The sequence below is a fragment of the Cervus canadensis genome, chromosome 8, assembly GCF_019320065.1.
Source record: "Cervus canadensis isolate Bull #8, Minnesota chromosome 8, ASM1932006v1, whole genome shotgun sequence".
NCBI lineage: Eukaryota > Metazoa > Chordata > Mammalia > Artiodactyla > Cervidae > Cervus > Cervus canadensis.
Window position 1 is genome coordinate 83,312,589 of NC_057393.1, and position 22,039 is coordinate 83,334,627.

The window sequence follows — 22,039 nt, forward strand, 5'->3', positions numbered from 1 at the left end:
AGTTAATAAAATACAGCAATTCCATAATAAGACAGTTCCCTACACACATCCACGAAAGTCTATTACCCTAAATCAATAAATTTTTGAAGTGTAATATAACAGAGAACAAATGCATGGAAACTCTGTTTTCTGGACAAAGGAATGACCTTCTAATCTTTTCTTTTAATTTGATTGATATTTAAATTCTATTTAAAATAGTTCAAAATGACACCCTTATCATCAGAATCGCGTTTACTTAGAGTAACTAAAAGTCAATCTCTGGACAGCTTTTTGAAGTCACCAGAAAAAAAAGATAATCATTGTTTGTATAACAGTGAGTCTGTTTTCAATTCACATTTCTCACTCGGCTACCAAGCTAGTTTTAAGTAAAGATAGTGACTTGTCATGATGACTCTGACACCTCATTCGGGTTCAAGTTCCCACTGGTTTACATATGCCTTTGTAATCTGAAATGTGATTCAGATCAAGCCCTGATCTGAAATGTGTGACAGGCCTGCAAATAATTTGTCCTGACTCCAAACCTTACATCACCCTGCACTAGGAGCTCTTCCTGCCAAGAGAAGAGGCACAGACTGGGATGAATCGATAACACAAAAACAAATGAGGTTAGAAAAAAAGCAGATGGTATAAAATCATTGCTTACTACCTGGTGAATGTAGGCTAGTGAACAGTAAATAAATGCAGGGGGAAGGTAAAACAAGACAGTGTTTCATCTACGTGTTGTTTGTTAGCATGACCATTTTGCAGAAAAGTTCAAGAGCATTAGATATATGGGGTTGGCCAAAAAGTTCATTGATGTGTTTCCATAAGATATTACAGAAAAACCCAAACGAGCATTTTGGCCAGCCCAACCTTTTGTACCCAAAGCATCAGGATGTATTCAGAAGTTCTACTTACGCAACTCTTAGTGTCTCTAGTCGCCACAGGGAACGTGCGTGAACGGATACAGCACCACCTTCGTAATGAACAGTTCTGTCAAAAAAAAATATGAATATAAAAAGCCCAATATTAACGTTGCATTCTTAGACTCTATTTTTCAAGTCAATTAAAAAAGAAAGTAAATGGAAAAGCTTTGGATAAACTGTAAAAGCTATACTTTTTGGTAGGAGAGAATATAGCTGGAAATATAAATAACAGTAATAACAGTGAACTGAATAAACAATTGATTTAAACACATTTCTTTGTCATTTACTCCCTGTAATCCCATTCATCCTCTCTCCCAGGGAATACTTTTACTATTAAACTTAAGTCTATAAAAGTACTCTGTTCTGAGTTTTAAGTGCTATTGAAGTGTAATATATTACAGCTTCCCAGGTGGGCTGGTGGTAAAGAATCCACCTGCCAAGCAGAAGATCCAAGTTCGATCTCTGAGTCAGCAAGATCCCCTGGAGAAGGGAATTGCTACCCACTCTATTACTCATGACTGGGAAACCCCATAGACAGAGGACCCAGGTGGACTACGGTCCACGGGGTCACCAAAGAGTCAGACACGACTTAGCAACTAAACAACAACTAAGAACGGTTCTCCTATTTTTTTTCCTTCTTACCAGTTATTTGTTGGGGAAAAAAAACTACTATCATTTGTCCTGGAGTACTTTCTACCTTCTGACTTTGCTGATGACATCCTCACAGTGTTTTTTTAACATCTGCCTCTAAGTTGGTAGTTATATTAAAAAATGTAGAAACTTGCTCATGTTCAAGGTTGAGAAATGTTGGCAAGAACACTTCAGCAAATGGCGTTTGCCTTCCTATTACACCACATCAGGAGGTAATAATGACTACTTTTTAACTTTTTACAGTAAAATTAATTCAAGATCACCCAGATCTATCCATTAGCACTTAATTTCAGGTACCTTAATGATCAGGGTCCTCGGCAAGAATTTTCAATTGTGGTTGTGAATATAATCATGGGGATAGCTTTTAAAATCCTGACATATTGCCCTTAACACTGGCCAAATTAAACTAAATTTGGAATCCCCAGCTGGTCATAAGAGGGAGCCAAAGTTGGGAAGCTATAGTATACATCAGTTTCTAAACACTAGCACTACGGACACTTTGGTGCGGGTAATTCTCTGCTGTGAGGGGCTATCCCATGCACTGTAGGGTGTCTGACACATCCCTGGCCTCTATCAACTACACACAAACACAAGCCATCCAAGTTGTGACCCACATCTTGAGTCACAACTTGTACGTGAACACCTAAGTTGTGGCAATCTAAAATGCTTCCAGATAAGATGAAATGTCTTCTGGGGACAAGATTACTCGCAATGTCAAAACACTGTTATGCATCAGTAGTTCTCAATCTTTAGTGAATGCTGGAATCATCTTTCAAGTTTTTTAAAATACAGATTGCTGGAGGGAAGCAACCTAAATGTCCACCAAAAGATGAATGGCTAAGGAAATTGTAGTACATATATACAAAGGAATATTACTCAGCCACACAAAAGAACAAAATTGAGTCATTTTTTAGTGATGTAGAGGGACATAGAGTCTGTTACACTGAGTGAAGTGAGTCAGAAAAACAAATATGTATATTAAGGCAGGTATACGGGACTCTAGAAAAACGTTACCGGTAAATCAATCTGCAGGGCAGGAATTTGACACAGACAGAAAACAGACAAGTGGACACAAGGGGAAGAAGAGGGTGGGGCAAATTGAGTGAATTAGCACTGACATGTGTACACTATGGGCTTTCCTGGTGGCTCAGAGAGCAGAGCATTCACCTGCAATGCAGGAGAAGTGGGTTCGATCCCTGGGTTGGGAAGATCCCCTGGAGAAGGGAATGACAACACATTCTAGTGTTCTTGCTGGGAGAATTCCATGGACAGAGGAGGCTGCGGGGCTACAATCCATGGGGTCCCAAAGAATTGGACATGGCTGAGCAACTAACACGTTCACTTTTTTATCTACACTATCATGTGTAAAATAGACGTGGGAAGTGGGAAGCTGCTGTCTAGAACAGGAAGCTCAGCTTGGAGCTCTGTAATGACCTAGAGGGGTAGGATGGGGTAGGTGGGCAGGATGCTTAAGAGGGAAGGGATTATGTGTATACAGATTCCTGATTCACTTCACTGTACCCAAGAAACTAACACAACAGGGTAAAGCAATTATAACCTAATAAAAATCAAAAACCATACACACTCCTGGGCCCCCAGAGTTCCAGTTTAGTAAAATCAATAACTTGTATTTTTAACAAGTTCCCAGGTGATGTTGGTACAGCCAGTTCACACTCTGAGAATCACTGGACTAAAACCATTATTTCATTAGGATAGTGATTCTTAGTGTTGGTTGTATGTTATAATCACATGGAAAGCTTTAAAAACTCCAGACAATTCTCAGACCATTAAATTAGAATCTCTGGGTATGTACTTGAAAGGTAATGAGTGACAAAATATAGATGTTTGTCCACGTGCATTTGTGTACAATATATATTGTACATAGTGATAGATACACACATAGATTTTTTAAAATTTGTTTCTAATTGGAGGATAATAGCTTTACAATATTGTGTTTGTTTCTCCCAGACTTTTAATGAAGATCTCATACTTGGCCATAAAGAAAATTTTATAAGACTTTTTTTAAGTGTAGCTATTTACTCACATATTTTCTGATCATAACAAATAAAATTTGGGAATAAATACTAAAATGATGAAGGAAACAACAATTTGGAAAAGTAAGAAACTCTCCTAAATTACTTATAGGTCAAGAGGAAATATAAATTATACCCTAACAAAAATTAATAAAACTTCATAACACATTTATGAGGCACAGGTAAACTTTTAGAGATTGTAGCCTACAATCCTTAATTATTGAAGAAATAATGAAATCCAACAAACCAAAGAATTGTCTGAAGAGATTAGAGAATTCAAAAGCATGTCTTCAGCTTTCTGTTCACTAACTCTACTGAACTAATGAACCAAAACAACGTTACAGCTGAAGAGGAAAAAGAAAGTGTGCTAAAACTACTGGACAATGATATTATTTGTAACGAAATTTTTAAAAAGAGACTTCTACTTCATAAATCAGAAGTCACTGAAATTTTACTGAATAGGAATTTTAAAAATATGCACACCTATTAAACAACAGTATGTGCCTTGTTCAACAATACTTTAAAAAATCCCGGGATTCAAGCTGCAAATTATGGCCTACATAAAACATTATCCGCCAACATAACACACTTCATTAACAAACTCATATTTCAAGCTGATCACATAAAACTGCCCAAAGAAGTCTTTTAAAGTTATTCTTTTAATAAAGACAAATTATTCCTCTCATCAATTCCACTTCTCATAAGTGTTATAATATTGTTCACTGAATGAAAGCGGCGAGCTATTTTTGTATTTGCAGCTATAGAATACTCTTTAAGCCTTATCTATGATGTCAAACCACTTATTTCTCAGCAAAAAGCAGGCACTCTGACAACCAGGATAGCTCATCTTCAGAGTCAGAGCCCCAGAAAAACCTAGCATTAGCATACAGATAAAAGCACAAGTCCTTAGAAAGACTTCACAGCCTGACAGTTTGGCATTTATCAGCATGTATATATAACAAAATTTTACAGGGTACAGAATTCCAATTAGTGGGCTTCAGCACAGAATCATAAAACACATTGTTAATAAAAGATGCAAGGCTGTAAAGAGACCCCTCCCTTCGGCAGAGAAACTAGAAACACCCAGAATAATTTGATCAAATAGTTTTATCAAATATTTAGGTACTTGGCGACCCACACAAGTTGACACATAAAATTAAACATCACAATACCTAATTCAGAGAAAATTCAATTTATCTATCTACATTTCTCAATCTGTAATTAATGGCCACATTGCAAGGGATTCCTATTTTCCTCTCCAAGATAAAGATGGATAAATTAACAGTGTTTCAAAACAGGTCTATGTGCAGCTCTATGTCCAAATAAAACTTTATTTAGAAAAACAATTAGTGGGCCAGATTTAGGCCACAAGTTAGAGTTTGCTGACTCCAATCCAAAAAATGATACCCGTATTATCGTTAATTTTAATCTCAGAGAGAGGCAGCTAGATGAAATTCAAGGTCTAAAATTTTTCATAAGTGTTTTAGTCAGGGTTCTTCAGAGAAAAGAACTATTCATATACATATATGTGCATATGTACGTATGTATGCATATATGTATGTGTATATATATATATGCACCTATATATACATATAATTTTATATAAAGAGTTTACTATAAGGAGTCTGTTCATGCAATTACGGAGGCTGACAAGTTTTAAGATCTGCTGGAGACCCAGGAGAGCTGATGATTTAAGTTCCAGTCCATGTCTGAGAACCAGCAAAGCCAATGGCGTAATCCTAGTCCAAAGATCACAGGTTGAGATCTCAATTCAGTTCAAAGGGAGGATAATATTGATGTCTCAGCTCAAAGACACTAAGAAGAAAGAGTTCTCTCTGATTCATGAAGAGTCAGCCTTTCTGACCTATTCAGGTCTTCACCTGATTAGATTAGGACTACCCACATAAGGGAAGGCAATCTGCTTTACTCTTCTGTAAATTTTAATGTTAAACTCATCTAAAAACACTCACATGAAACACCGAGAATAATTTGTTCAAATAGTTAGATCAAATATTTAGGTACTTGGTGACCCACTCAAGTTGACACATAAAATTCAGTTCAGTTCAGTTGCTCAGTCATGTCCGACTCTTTGCGACCCCATGGACTGCAGCATGCCAGGCCTTCATGTCCATCACCAACTCCCGGAGTTTACTCAGACTCATGTCCATTGAGTCAGTGATGCCATTCAACCATCTCATCTTCTGTCATCCCTTTCTCCTCCTGACTTCAATCTTTCCCAGCATGAGGGTCTTTCAAATGAGTCAGCTCTTCGCATCAGGTGGGCAAAGTATTGGAGTTTCAGCTTCAACATCAGTTCATCCAATGAACACCCAGGACTGATTTCCTTTAGGATGGACTGGTTGGATCTCCTTGCAGTCCAAGGGACTCTCAAGAGTCTTCTCCAACACCACAGTCCAAAACCATCAATTGTTTGGCACTCAGCTTCTTTATAGTCCAACTCTCACATCCATACATGACTACTGGAAAAATCAGAGTCTTGACGGACCTTTGTTGTCAAAGTAACGTCTCTACTTTTTAATATGCTGTCTAGGTTGGTCATAACTTTCCTTCCAAGGAGTAAGCGTCTTTTAATTTTATGGCTGTAATCACCATCTGCAGTGATTTTGGAGCCCAGAAAAATAAAGTCTAACACTGTTTCCATTGTTTCTCCATCTATTTGCCATGAAGTGATGGGACCGGATGCCATGATCTTTGTTTTCTGAATGTTGAGCTTTAAGCCAACTTTTTCACTCTCCTCTTTCACTTTCATCAAGAGGCTTTTCAGTTCTTCTTCACTTTCTGCCATAAGGGTGGTGTCATCTACATATCTGAGGTTATTGATATTTCTCCTGGCAATCTTGATTCCAGCTTGTACTTCAGCCAGCTCAGCGTTTCTCATGATGTACTCTGTGTATAAGTTAAATAAGCAGGGTGACAATATACAGCCTTGACGTACTCCTTTTCCTATTTGGAACCAGTCTGTTGTTCCATGTCCAGTTCTAACTGTTGCTTCCTGACCTGCATACAGGCTCTCAAGAGGCAGGTCAGGTGGCCTGGTATTCCTATCTCTTTCAGAATTTCCCACATGAAATTAAACATCACAATAACTAAAAGAAAATCCAATTTATATATCTATATTTCTAAATCTGGAATTAATATCCACATTGCAAGGGATTCCTTCTTTCCTCTCCAAGATAATAATGGATAAATTCACAGTGTTTCTGAGCACTTGAATTATCCCCCTAAAAATTTCTGTTTGATCAGTAAAGCATGAGCAACAGTACTGTCTTCTGCCTGAATTACAAAAACAAGTTAGTTTGTTTTCAATTTACTTTTGTTTCTTCAACACAGGGAAGCCCTAAATTTAGTATATTATTTTAACACTGAATAGCTTATAGTCAATTATTACTGCAATACCACAGACATCACCTTTTTTCTTCCAAATGAACTTTTTTCTTAAAATTTACCATATGACCTTAATGCATAGGGATAAGAAATGTTGCTATTAGAGTTCTATTTTTGAACACATTTTGGTTTCATTTTTGTCTTTATAGAGGCTGGAGTGTGTAACAAATCCTAAACAACAAAAGAAGAACAAAAAAATAAAAAAGGAAATTTACTCAGTCACATCCAATTTTGATAATGAATCAGTTACACAAATTAAAAATAGAGAAGAGCAGTTTACTGAGTTGTGAAGATTGCCTTGCCATTTCAAATGTTTATGATATGCCTATGTAGAACTTAGTAGGGACAAAAAAAGTCATTATCACTGTATTTTAGTTACCACAATGCAGGACAGTAAGAACAAATAGCAGAATCCTTTGTTTTTCCAAACTTAATGTTCAATAAATGAATGACAGACCACAGAATTAACTTCTTTTTAAAAATGGTTTTTTAAACCTAACAAAATAGATTTTAAAAGTCACAATTGGTTATCCACAGGAACTACCACTATGTTTTATCTCAAAAGAAATGTACTGTTTTAATATGAGTATGCAGCAAAAATGATTGCTCTTCTCCCTTTTTACACACAAGTTTATTAATTTTTTTTATGACCCAGAGGAATCGGGTGGAGAGGGAGGTGGGAGCGGGGATCGGGATGGAGAATACGTGTAAATCCATGGCTGATTCATATCAATGTATGACAAAACCCACTGAAATGTTGTGAAGTGATTGGCCTCCAACTAATAAAATAAAATAAAATAAAATAAAAAATATCACTGAATATTTATACAATCCATCACAGCCACAGGTTGAAGAATAAAAAACAATACAGTTACATTAACAAATGCAAAAGGAATTTGACAGAACCCAACATCCATTCACAATGAAAATTCTATCAACTAGGAATAGAAGGGAACTTCCTCAACTTGATAAAGATTATCTACAATTAACATCTTATGTAATGGTAAGAAACTACATGCTTTCCCCCTAAGATCAAGAACAAGACAAGAATTTCCCCTCTTAATATTCCTTTTCAACACTGTACTAGAAGTTCTATCTAATGCAATAAGAGAAGAAAAGGAAAGAAAAGGTATGTGGATTGAAAAAGAAAATTTTAAACTGTTTTTGTTCATAGATGACATGATTGTCTACGTGGAAAATTCTAGAGAATCAACAACAAAAATAAAACTTCTGGAACTAAGCAGCAATTATAGGAAAGCTGCAGGATACAAAATTAAGGCAAAAACTGGACTTCTTATACACCAGTGATGAACAACAGGAATTTGAAATTAAAACACAAGACATTTATATATCAACCAAAAAGAAAATGTATATTTCTTAGGTATATATATAACAAAATATATACAAGATTTTTCCTAAATGTTCTATGTTTTACATTTATGCCCACAATCCATTTTAATTAGATAGATTTCATATAAAGTATGAAGTATGGACTGTGATTCATTTGGGGGATGGACATATGGGTATCCATTTGCTCCATCTGAGTATCTTAAGTCTAGGGAAAAAAATCCCTTCTTCTCTTTTCTGTTCTCCCTTGCGTGTAAGACATTAAGCATAATGACTTCTTCGGATTTAGTCTTTAGGGAATAAAAGGCAGGAAGGGTAATACCTTGTAGAAAGCTTAAGCTTTCTGCCAACTCTCAAATCTTCCCTGAGAAGAAAAGTGCACTGGGACTGCTAGTTGCTTCACTGGGGAAAAATAATAGAAAAAGTAGCAGGAGAAAACATGAAATAACATCACAAAAACTATCTCACAGGTAAAAGTTCTGCATGTTGGCAAGTATATGAATTTTCTCTGAAGAAGCTATAAGATACATCAGATTGTGAAATACCCACAAACCACCACACTATTTTTTTTTTTTTAAATCAGTGACTTTAAGGCTCAGATTCGTGCTATAGGAACAGGGATTCTTCCCTGTAGAGTGATGTGAAGTTAAAATGATTCCTCTTAGCCAAGGATGTGGGACTCATTGTCCTCAAAATAGAGTTCTATTCACTCAGGTTGGTAGGCTGGTTTAGTTAAGATGGTGCTTCTTCCCCTCCTGGAATTCCAAGTGGATAATTATCTTTTAGGAGTCACCAAAATCATACAAATGAGGGCGTCAAACCCTCCTGAGTTAATCAGAGTGGTTCTCAATGCAGGCATCCCACTGCTCTTCTTAAACAACCTGCAAGAAGCATGTGACTTTTTTTCTCCATTTTTTTCTTTCACAAATACAAGATCATCATCACTTGTGTGCAGACTCCCATATACACATAACTATATAAAAGGGGTAAAGAATGAATAATACAATCCTGGATGAAAACTAAACAGAAGAGATGAACACACACACCAATAAGGATAATAAAAGGCAGTATGTGGCACCTGGCACTTATCTGGGGGCAGTTAAAGACAAGACAATTCTATTACCAACACATCTTCAACCAAATTAAGTTCCGTGTAGTAATGTATTACCAGACCCCAGATACTGAGGATTCCTCTATGAATCCCTGAAAAACAGGCAAATCACTCACACACAATTTCCACTGAGAGCTGACACTATTCAAATGGCACTTTTCAAAGTAATTATTGGGAAGAAAAGCTTGCTTTATTAACTTATAGGCTAACAAAAGTATAACCTTAAAATCAAGGGCAACAAAGATTCCTCCTTGCCTGAACTTCCTCAGTGGGTAAAATAGTAAGATATGTTTTCCCACCTAAGTCACCCTCTTTTGACCTGAGCCCTGAACATACCTCTACCCTAAGGAATAAGCCCGACCACCCCCACACACACACACAATGAAATAAAGGAGGGAAATGTTACTTGTTCTAGTTCCCTCCTGCTACAGCAGAGGCCCCAATAAAGCTTTGTCTGAAAAAATTTTTAAAAAGATATATTTTCCACAATCTTCTACAGTCCCATTTTTTATAGTCAGCACACACACACCAAATGCCTAGAACCTACAAGCCCTTCATAAACATTAAATGAATTGAGTTAAAGTGACTGAAAGCAGACCTACAATTAAAAGATTATTATATATTTCCTCAGTAGAATTTCTGCTTGGACCCCATCTACTATGTATGTGCCTATGAGAGTGTTTGGCTGATCAGCTCAGCCCCAGGCAGGTGCTAAGGCAAGCTGTCAAGAATCTCTTCATCTAACAGAGAAATCAAGAAGTACATGCCTATATAGCACCTAAAGAAGTATCGCATATTTACTCAGGGCTGAGTTTGTGAAATTTCTATTGAAGTTGTTTCACAAGCAGAAAGGTCATATTTTGAGATAACACATCTATATGAAATGTAAATGGATTATTGCAGATTAAAAACAACATCCTTACATTCTGATTGCATATTAAAAGGATTATATAAATATCACTGAAGCAGAAAAACAACAAACTACATGCTGCCGCTTTTACTTCTCAGTCTATACAGAATAAAATACAACCACAAAGTCGTGGAAACTGAAAAGAAGGGAAGCTTGTCTTTTTTTTTCTTCCTTAAAGATATTGCTTACACCTGGATTAAGTTAAAAAACTGAACGTGAGCCAGTGAAAATGGTCTTAAATTTTCATTGAGAAAATAACTGGGAAATTTCTCTTTTTTTCTCAGTGTTGATGTTTAATCTATTGTCTCTTGCAACTCACTCACTTTCAGTGAAAACACCTCAACTGCTTTTTAAATTTTGCTGAAATCGAATGGCTCCAATTTTTATATTTTCAATCCTTTGCCTTCAAAGGCTGTATTTTTAATTATTTTAAACAATTTAAAAAAAAATTTTTTTTGGTACTCTGCAGCCTGTGGGATCTTAGCCCCAGACAAGGGATAGAACCCATGTCCCCTGCATTTGAAGCCAAAGTCTTAACCACTGGACTGTCAGAGAAATACCAAAGCCTGTGTTTTTGTAAATACTGTCTTCTAGCCCAGTCATTCTCTGAGAGTTTGACTCTAGACTAATTCAGGCTCCTAAAGGATGACAGGCCAAAGCAAGATCAGGGTGCTGTCTGCAATCAGCAGGGAGGATAAGTTTAGGTGAAGGACTGAAGTTCTTTCCAGGGAGAAGAGATAAAGAATCAAGAATAGCTCTCCTTCATGTGCGTACTCTTCTAGTAAAACTATTTGACAAACCTATCTTATTCCCAGACCCAGGCTAAAGAGGTATGTATGCACAGGACATGAAGGAGAAGAGAAGAAAGGAAAGTTCTTGTGCGATAACCTGACCATTTTGGTGAAAACAGAGGAGCTCTGGAAGCTTGCTCCAAGGTAGTGACTGAAGGCATACACACCCTGCAGGATATTACTCAGCCAATTGTGTACTCAGATATAAACCATGCATCTCCTGCGAAGCCAGGGAGACATTTAATTCATTAGATCACACCCATCTCATGCCTTATCAATTATTTACCAAGTAAAGCTCATTAGGTCATAATATTAAAAGGGGCATGAAGGTAAAAATATTCTCATGTATACATACAGAAAGGCTTTTGCCTGCTGAGTCACTTCTGGAGAGCAAATGTAGCATTTATCTCCAGACAGTGTCAGAAACAATGACTTAACAATTCTGCATTTGGAAGCAACAGGACAGAGCAAGTATTTCATGCCAACAGTGATGCCTGGTAAGATGTAAACAGGATAACCTCTCTTTCTCCCTCCTTCTCTCTCCCCTCTAACCCAAGACAAACACACATAACCGGGTGTATTTTATCGATGCATGCATGTATATATGTGTGAATTTATAGACAAGTATTTTAAGCTTTTACTGTCAAATATCCCCACTAGGATGTAAACTCCTTGAGAAAAGAGACTTGGTATCTTTTTAGATACTATTATAACTCAGGCACCTAGAACATGGCAGTCTTTCCTCAAATTTGTATTGAGTGAATAAAACTACTTACGAGCTATGTGGTAAAACATGTTTTAACATATCACTAAGCAAAGGAAAAAAGGAAAGATATGCCCATTTGAATGCAGAGTTCTAAATAGCAAAGAGAGATAAGAAAGCCATCCTCAGTGACCAATGCAAAGAAATAGAGGAAAACAATAGAATGGGAAAGACTAGAGATCTCTTCAAGAAAATTAGAGATACCAAGGGAACATTTCATGAAAAGATGGGCTCAATAAAGGACAAAAATGATATGGACATAACAGAAGCAGAAGATATTAAGAAGAGGTGGCAAGAATACACAGAAGAACTGTACAAAAAACGATCTTCAGGACCCAGATAATCACGATGGTGTGATCACTCACCTAGAGCCAGACATCCTGGAATGTGAAGTCAAGTGGACCTTAGGAAACATCACTACAAACAAAGCTAGTGGAGGTGATGGAATTCCACTTGAGCTATTTCAAATCCTGAAAGATGATGCTGCGAAAGTGCTGCACTCAATATGCCAGCAAATTTCGAAAACTCAGCGGTGGCCAGAGGACTGGAAAAGGTCAGTTTTCATTCCAATCCAAAGAAAAGCAATGCTAAAGAATGCTCAAATTACCGCACAATTGCAGTCATCTCACATGCTAGTAAAGTAATAATTAAAATTCTCCAAGCCAGGCTTCAACAGTACGTGAACTGTGAACTTCCAGATCTTCAAGCTGGTTTTAGAAGAGGCAGAGGAACCAGAGATCAAATTGCCAACATCCGCTGGATCATAGAAAAAGCAAGAGAGTTCCAGAAAAACATCTACTTCTGCTTTACTGACTACGCCAAAGCCTTTGACTGTGTGGATCACAATAACTGTGGAAAATTCTGAAAGAGATGGGACCACCTGACCTGTCTCTTGAGAATCTGTATGCAGGTCAGGAAGCAACAGTTAGAACTGGACAAGGAACAACAGACTGGTTCCAAATAGGAAAAGGAGTACATCAAGGCTGTATATTGTCAACCTGCTTATTTAACTTATACACAGAGTACATCATGAGAAATGCTGAAGAAGCACAAGTTGGAATCAAGATTGCTGGGAGAAATATCAATAAACTGAGATTTGCAGATGACACCACCCTTATGGCAGAAAGTGAAGAAGAACTAAAAAGCCTCTTGATGAAAGTGAAAGAGGAGAGTGAAGGAGTTGGCTTAAAGCTCAACATTCAGAAAACTAATATCATGGCACCCGGTCCCATTACTTCATAGCAAATAGATGGGGAAACAGTGCAAACAGTGGCTGACTTTATTTTCCTGGGCTCCAAAATCACTGCAGATGGTGATTGCGACAAAGAAATTAAAAGACGTTTGCTCCATGGAAGGAAAAATATGACCAACCTAGACAACTTATTAAAAAGCATAGACATTATTTTGCCAACAAAGGTCCGTCTAGTCAAGGCTATGATTTTCCAGTGGTCATGTATGGATGTGAGAGTTGGACTATAAAGAAAGCTGAGCACTGAAAAATTGATGCTTTTGAGCTGTGGCTTGGAGAAGACTCTTGAGAGTCCCTTGGATTGCAAGGAGATCCAACCAGTCCATCCTAAAGATCAGTCCTGGGTGTTCATTGGAAGGACTGATGCTGAAGCTGAAACTCCAATACTTTGGCCACGTGATGCGAAGAGCTGATTCATTGGAAAAGACGCTGATGCTGGGAAAGATTGAGGGCAGGAGGAGAAGGGGACAACCGAGGATGAGATGTCTAGATGGCATCAACGACTCGACGGACATGGGTTTGGGTGGACTCTGGGAGTTGGTGATGGACAGGGAGGCCTGGCGTGCTGCGGTTCATGGGGTCACAATGAGTCCCTCACGACTGAGCTACTGAACTGAACTGAATACTTTTCAAAGAAATGTTCCCCTAATAATGGCTTGCACATTAGACATACCAAACAATAATTCTGAATAATATTCCCCTAACTGATCCCTTTTAAAATTTATTCATTTAAAAGTATGACATAATTCAGAGAGTGCATATTTAATCCATTAGTAAAGGTGTGTACACATAAAGGAAATGCTTTTGTTGGTATTTTATTATATTCACGTAAAAAATGGACAGAAGTAAATAACGTACAATTGAGAGACAGAATCTAGAATAGAAAATACCCTCATGTAAAAGATATCATGCTTGAAATAAAAACTGGCAATCAAATTTCAAGCCTCCAGAATGAAATCTTATTTTAAAAGCAATAATTAAAAACTGTGCTGCATCTGACAAATCTCTTGCCAAGCACCAGAACTTGTTCATCCTTAATTTATTCTATCTCACTATTGAAGAGTTAGGAAAACTAATAAATTACAATTCTACAGTTAATCTTCACTGCATTTCTCCCTTTCACCTGACTGCTCACAACTCTTATTGATGATACTTTTATTATTCTTATTGTTGTTCAGACAAATTGGATAGTGGTAGGTTTAGAGCCATATACCTTTCTGAAAAATTCTCAAGAAATATAAAATAAAACCACAGTGATGCTTTCTTTTGTGAACATGTCAAAATTCAATCCATTAAAGCAACATGAACCGGAAGTATGGGGAAATAAACAAACAAAAAATATATATATGTATATATGTATATTTTTTTAACTTTGGAAGGGCTCATTCTCCATTCAATTACACTTAATTGAATGGAAAAATATATGCTCTTTGTTCTGGAACTCTGATTAAAACTACCATGAGAATGCACAGGAAACAACATACATATACAAATTTAAATGTGAATAGGATTTATCCATCAGATACAGAACAGATTTGTGACTGCCCAGGCGGGAGGGTAATAGATGGAAGGATTGGGAGTTTGGTGTTAGCAGAGGCAAACTATTATATATAGGATGGGTAAACAACAAGATCCTACAGAATGGCAGAGGGAACTATATAGAAATTCCTGTGATAAATCACAATGGAAAAGAATATGAAAAAGAACATATATATGTATAACTGAACCACTGTGCTGTACCCCTGAAATTAACACAAAAATGTAAATCAACATACTTGAATAAACTGTAAACATAATAAAAAAGACCAGTGCATCAGTATTTAGAACTACAGCACTCATCACTGAACTGCATCTTAAATTGCTACAAGTAAGAGTTGTATTCAGTTCAGTTCAGTTCAGTCACTCGGTCGTGTCCGACTCTTTGCGACCCCATGAATCGCAGCACCCCAGGCCTCCCTGTCCATCACCAACTCCCGGAGTTTACTCAAACCCATGTCCATCGAGTCGGTGATGCCATCCAGCCATCTCATCCTCTGTCGTCCCCTTCTCCTCCTGCCCCAATCCCCCCCAGCATCAGGGTCTTTTCCAATGGGTCAACTCTTTGCATGAGGTGGCCAAAGTATTGGAGTTTCAGCTTCAGCATCAGTTCTTCCAATGATGAACAGCCAGGACTGATCTCCTTTAGGATGGACTGGTTGGATCTCCTTGCAGTCCAAGGGACTCTCAAGAGTCTTCTCAAACACCATAGTTCAAAAGCATCAATTTTTCGGTGCTCAGCTTTCTTCACAGTCCAACTCTCACATCCATACATGACCACTGGAAAAATCATAGCCTTGACCAGACGGACCTTTGTTGGCAAAGTAATGTCTCTGCTTTTTAATATGCTATCTAGCTTGGTCATAACTTTCCTTTCAAGGAACAAGCATTTTTTAATTCTGTGGCTGCAATCACCATCTGCATTGATTTTGGAGCCCAGAAAAATAAAGTCTGACACTGTTTCCACTGTTTCCCCATCTATTTCCCATGAGGTGATGGGACCAGATGCCATGATCTTAGTTTTCTGAATGTTGAGCTTTAAGCCAACTTTTTCACTCTCCTCTTTCACTTTCATCAAGAGGCTTTTAGTTCCTCCTCACTTTCTGCCATAAGGGTGTGTCATCTGCAAATCTGAAGTTACTGATATTTCTCCTGGTAATCTTGATTCCAGCTTGTGCTTCTTCCGGCCCAGCGTTTCTCATGATGTACTCTGCATATAAGTTAAATAAGCAGGGTGACAATATACAGCCTTGACGTACTCCTTTTCCTATTTGGAACCAGTCTGTTGGTCCATGTCCAGTTCTAACTGCTGCTTCCTGACCTGCATACAGGTTTCTCAAGAGGCAGGTCAGGTGGTCTGTTATTCCCATCTCTTTCAGAATTTTCCACAGTTTATTGTATTATGTATACTCAAAAAATGTCAGTGGAACAAGACATGAGCAGATAGAGAAATTTATTTACTAACCCAGGATTTATGACCAAAAATGTTTCTAAATTGCTCAGAACTAAATGAAATTTACAGTGATCTCCTTAATCAATTCAATGACTTCTCATAACAAACTGGATGTGACATTAGTTATTAAACTTTAATAACAGAATACAATTGTGTATCAGTTCAGTTCAGTTGCTCAGTTGTGTACGACTCTTTGTGACCCCATGGACTGTAGCATGCCAGGCTTCCCTGTCCATCACGAACTCCTGGAGCTTGCTCAAACTCATGTCCATTGAGTTGGTGATGCCATTCAACCATCTCATCTTCTGTCATCCCCTTCTGCTCATGACTTCAATCTTTCCCAACATAAGAGTCTTTTCCAATGAGGCAGTTCTTCGCATCAGGTGGCCAAAGTATTGGAGTTTCATCTTCAGCATCAGTCCTTCCAATGAATATTCAGGACTAGTCTCCTTTAGGATTGGCTGGTTGGATTTCCTTGCAGTCCAAGGGACTCTCAAGAGTCTTCTCCAACACCACAGTTCAAAAGCATCAATTCTTCGGCGCACGGCTCTCTTCATAGTACAACTGTCACATCCACACATGACTACTGGAAAAATAGCTTTGAGTAGACAGACCTTTGTTGGTGAAGTAATGTCTCTGCCTTTTAGCCTGCTGTCTAGGCTGGACATAGCTTTTTTCCAAGGAGAAAGTGCCTTTCAATTTCATGGCTGCAGTAACCATCTTCAGTGATTTGGGAACTCAAAAAAATAAAGTCTGTCACTGTTTCCATTGTTTCCCCATCTATTTGCCATGAAGTGATGGGACTTGATGCCATGATCTTAGTTTCTTGAATGTTGAGTTTTAAGGCAGCTTTTCACTCTCCTCTTTCACCTTCATCAAGAGGCTCTTTAGTTCTTCTTCACTTTCAGCCATAACAGTGGTGTCATTTGCGTATCTGAGGTTATTGAAATTTCTCCCGGCAGACTTGATTCCAGCTTGTGTTTCATCCATGCCAGCATTTCCCATGATGTACTCTGCACAGAAGTTAAATAAGCAGGGTGACCATATACAACCTTGTTGTACTCCTTTCCACACTTGGAACCAGTCCATTGTTCCATGTCCGGTTCTAACTGTTGCTGCTTGACCTGCATACAGATTTCCCATGAGGCTGGTAAGGTAGTCTGGTATTTCTATCTCTTGAAGAATTTTCCACAGTTTGTTGTGGTCGACACAAAGGATCTGATGTAATCAATAAAGCAGAAGTAGATGTTTTTCTGGAACTCTTGCTTTTTTGATGATCCAGGAGATGTTGGCAATTTGATCTCTGGTTCCTCTGCCTTTTCTAGATCCAGCTTGAACATCTGGAAGTTCAAGGATCATGTACTGGTGAAGCCTGGCTTGGAGAATTTTGAGCATTACTTTGCTACCATGTGAGATGAGTGCAATTGTGCGGTAATTAAAGCATTCTTTGGCATTACCTATCTTTGGGATAGGAATGAAAACTGACCTTTTCCAGTCCTCTGGCCACTGCTGAGTTTTCCAAATTTGCGGGCATATTGAGAACAGCACTTTCACAGCATCATCTTTTAGGATTTGAAGTAGCTCAAGTGGAATTCCATCACCTCCACTAGCTTTATTTGTAGTGATGCTTCCTAAGGTCCACTTGCCTTCACGTTTCAGGATGTCTGGCTCTAGGTGAGTGATCACACCATCATGGTTATCTGGGTCATGAAGATCTTTTTGGTATAGTTCTTCTGTGTATTCTTGCCACCACCTCTTCTTAATATCTTCTGCTTCTGTTATGTCCATATTATTTTTGTCCTTTACTGAGCCCGTCTTTTCATGAAATGTTCCCTTGGTATCTCTAATTTTCTTGAAGAGATCTCCAGTCTTTCCCATTCTACTGTTTTCCTCTATTTCTTTGCATTGGTCACTGAGGAAGGCTTTTTTATCTCCTCTTGCTATTCGTTGGACCTCATCAGTCAAATGGGTATATCTTTCCTTTTCCCTGTTGCCTTTAGTGTCTCTTCTTTTCTCAGCTATTTGTAAGGCCTTCTCAGACAGCCAATTTACCTTTTTTGCATTTTTCTTGGGGATGGTCTTGATCACTTCCTCCTGTACAATCTCACTAACTTCCATCCTTAGTTCTTCAGTTACTCTTGTCCATCAGAATTAATCCCTTGAATCTACTTGTCACTTCCACTATATATTCATAAGGGATTTGATTTAGGTCATACCTAAATGGTCTAGTGGTTTTCCCTACTTTCTTCAATTTAATTGAGTTTGGCAATAAGGAGTTCACAATCTGAGCCACAGTCAGCTCCCAGTCTTGTTTTTGCTAGCTGTATAGAGCTTCTCCATCTTTGGCTGCAAATAATATAACCAATCTGATTTTGGTATTGACCATCTGGTAATGTCCATGTGTAGAGTTTCTCTTGTGCTGTTGGAAGAGGGTGTATGCTATGACCAGTGCGTTCTCTTGGCAAAACTCTGTTAGCCTTTGCCCTGCTTCATTTTGTACTCCAAGGTCAAATTTGCCTGTTACTCCAGGTACCTCTTTACTTCCTCCTTTTTTATTCCAGTCCCCTATGATGAAAAGGACATCTTTTTTTATGTTAGTTCTAGAAGGTCTTATAGGTCTTCACAGAACCGTTCAATTTCAGCTTCTTCAGCATTACTTGTTGCAGGATAGACTTGGATACTGTGATAGTGAATGGTTTGCCTTGGAAATGAACAGAGATCATTCTGTCATTTTTGAGATTGCACCCAAGTACTGCATCTCAGACTCTTTTGTTGACTATGAGGGCTACTCCATTTCTTTTAAGGCATTCTTGCCCACAGTAGTAGATACAATGGTCATCTGAATTAAATTTGCTCATTCCGGTCCATTTTAGTTCACTGATTTCTAAAATGTCGATGTTTACTCTTGCCATCTCTTGTTTGACCACTTCCTATTTACCTTGATTCGTGGACCTAACATTCCAGGTTCCTATGCAATACTGTTCTTTACAGCATCAGACTTTACTTCCATCACCAGTCACATCCACAACTGGGTGTCGTTTTCATTTTGGCTCTGTCTCTTCATTCTTTCTTATTTCTCCACTCCTCTCCAGTAGCATATTGGGCACCTATCGCCTTGGGGAGTTCATCTTTCAGTGTCATATCTTTGTGCCTTTCATACTGTGTATACATATAATTTCATACATATAATTGTGTATAGCCTAGCTATAAGAGTTATGAGTTATAAGAAAGACCTACATATATCCTTGGAACTTCCCCAACTCTCACATTGCTGTCCAAAAGTCAATTTTTACTTCTTTTTAAAAAATGAATCAAAATATATTTTTTAGATTGTCATTATGTGTTTCTTATACAGAGTTCTACCAATTAAAGAAAAGTTGCCTCCTGGCTGTGCTCTCCTTTGCCATCCCCTCATTTGGTAAGACATTTGAAACTGATTTATGGTAAGGATAGAGGGAGAGAAAGACATTTCTAAACAATGATATTAAGAAAGAAAGAAAGCAGTGCTCTGTAAACATAAAATTTAAGGACTACTTTTATCATTATTTGCAAGTAATTGCTCAATTTCACTGTGTAATCAAGATATAGGTATCTTGCTCCTTCTTCAGCAAGATCCCTAATGCTCCTGCTGCCTATTTCTGACTTATTTTCTCCCTCAATTCATGACTTGATATCCATTTTCATTTAATTTTACCCATGTAAACATGCTGTACAAGGGGCATTAGAAATGCGTTCTTACTGACGTCACTACCTAAGAGCAATATGTTGATCTGAATGCATGTTGAGATTAATTTGACACAGAAATAATCAACATTAAATCAAGAATAATACTGGAAGTACATTTAGAACGGATAAACAACAAGGTCCTACTGTATACAGCACAGGAAACTATATTGAATATCCTATGATAAAATATAATGGAAAAGGATATAGAAAAGAATATGTATATATGTATACAAAAAGTTATATATATATAACTGAGTCACATTCTTACAGAAAGACTGGCACAACACTGTACATCAACTATACTTAAATAAGAAATTCAGAAAAGAATAATACCGGGATGGGGGAGTAGTCTTCAATAAGGATGCAATGGAAAACTGGACCCAGAACAACATCAAAATGTCTTCAACATTTCCCCAAGTTTTCTCAGAAATGATTAATAACCAACAATCTAAAGAATTAGCAGGAGACATTATCATGCTAAGTGAACTAAGTCAGACAGAGAAAGACAAATTTAATATGATATTCCTCATACATGGAAATCTAAAAAAAATGATACAATTGAAGTTATTTACAAAACAGAAACAGACTCACAAAATAAACTTACTGTTTCCAAAGGGACAAGGTAGAGGGGGGATGGACAAATTAGAAGGTTGAGATTAACACACACACAATATAAAATAATCAACAAGGACCTACTGTATAGCACAGGGAACTCTACTCAATACTCTCCAATAACCTACATGGGGAAAGAATCTGAAAAATAGATATATATATATGTATGACTGAATCACTTTGGTGCATACCTGAAAACTAACACGATGTTGTAAATCAGCTATATTCCAATATAAAAATAATAATTAAAAAAATAAAGGACTCCCTCCCTCCAAAAAATGAGTTAGCAGGAAATCTGCTCTATAAGTATCATGTTTCATAAAACATCTCTTTAACATACAGATTCCCCGGAATTCCTGGTGGTCCATGAGTCAGGACTCTGTGCTTTCACTGCAGGGGGCATGGGTTTGACATAACTGTGCAATGCAATTAAAAAAAAAATTCTCTAATATCCAGGAGAGGTGGAAAACTGAAGTCACTGCCAGTGAGCTTAGTCCGGGAAATCTGGGATGTATCTGATGCTGAATATTATCATTTGAAAATGAGAATTAAAACAAAAACTATGCTCATCCATTCCTGGGTTCTAAAGCTGATCAAGAAAGAGGGATCCTTCTCCACTACAAGCCTACCACATTCAGTTCAAAACAGTTGAGGATTTTCTTTGCTATAGTTTAGCTTCCCTTTCTCTACAATCTACACTCTACCATTCTTTCACTGGCATACCCAGGGTCCCTCAAATGCTTCCATATCTGACCAAATGCTGTTCTTCTAAACAACAGTGATAACAGTAACAACAAAAGCAATAATACATTTGTTGATCTCTTAATATGCATCAAGATTTTATGTGCATTTTCTTATTGAACCTTCACAACCATCCCATGAAGTAGCAGCTAGTATTTAAACTGCATTTTATAGAGGAGAAAAATCATGTTTAAAGAAATTTAGTCATCTTCATGAGTCAAACAACTAATAAGGGGCAGAGGAGAGGCCCACACCTAGGTCTGTCTAATTCTACATCCCTAATCTCTACAGTAACTGTACAAACAGTAGAAGGGCTCAAAAAATCACTTGGCTTAAGTGCTTGATTTAACAAATCAGAAATTAAGACTCCAAAGACTATGGCACAGTGTCTCTTGGCTGCGAAGTCTCTATGATTATATTATAGCATCGAACACATCTACACCAACAATCCTCCTTTGGACTCCATAACTTCCCTGGTTCTCCACTTAACTATCATTCTGGCTTTCTAGCAACTCTCCTTTGCCTGTCCATGTTCTAAGTGTCAGCCTTCTCTAGGACTCCAGCCTCAGCCTCCTCCCTAGTTTGTCTGCCAAGGTTTTGCAAACTGTAAAAACATTTATTTTTTTAATTGGAGTATAATTGCCTTAAAATGTTGCGTTGGTTTCTGCTGTACAACAGTGTGAATCAGCTGTAAATATACATCTATTCCCTCCTTTTTGAGCCTCCCTCCCGCCTCCCCATTCCACTATTCTAGGTCATCACAGAGCACCAAGCTGAGCTCCCTGTGCTACACACAGCAGCTTCCC

General features: G+C 37.7%; 1 protein-coding gene across 1 annotated transcript in view; it reads right to left on the reverse strand.

Moving 5' to 3' along the window:
• The window catches only part of RYR2 (ryanodine receptor 2), a 595,071-nt gene that overhangs the window by 425,115 nt on the left and 147,917 nt on the right, over nucleotides 1-22,039 (reverse strand). Inside the window, exon 11 of the mRNA XM_043477303.1 lies at nucleotides 898-972. Within this exon, the coding sequence (XP_043333238.1) occupies nucleotides 898-972 (75 nt within the window). The remainder of the gene's footprint in view (nucleotides 1-897; nucleotides 973-22,039) is intronic.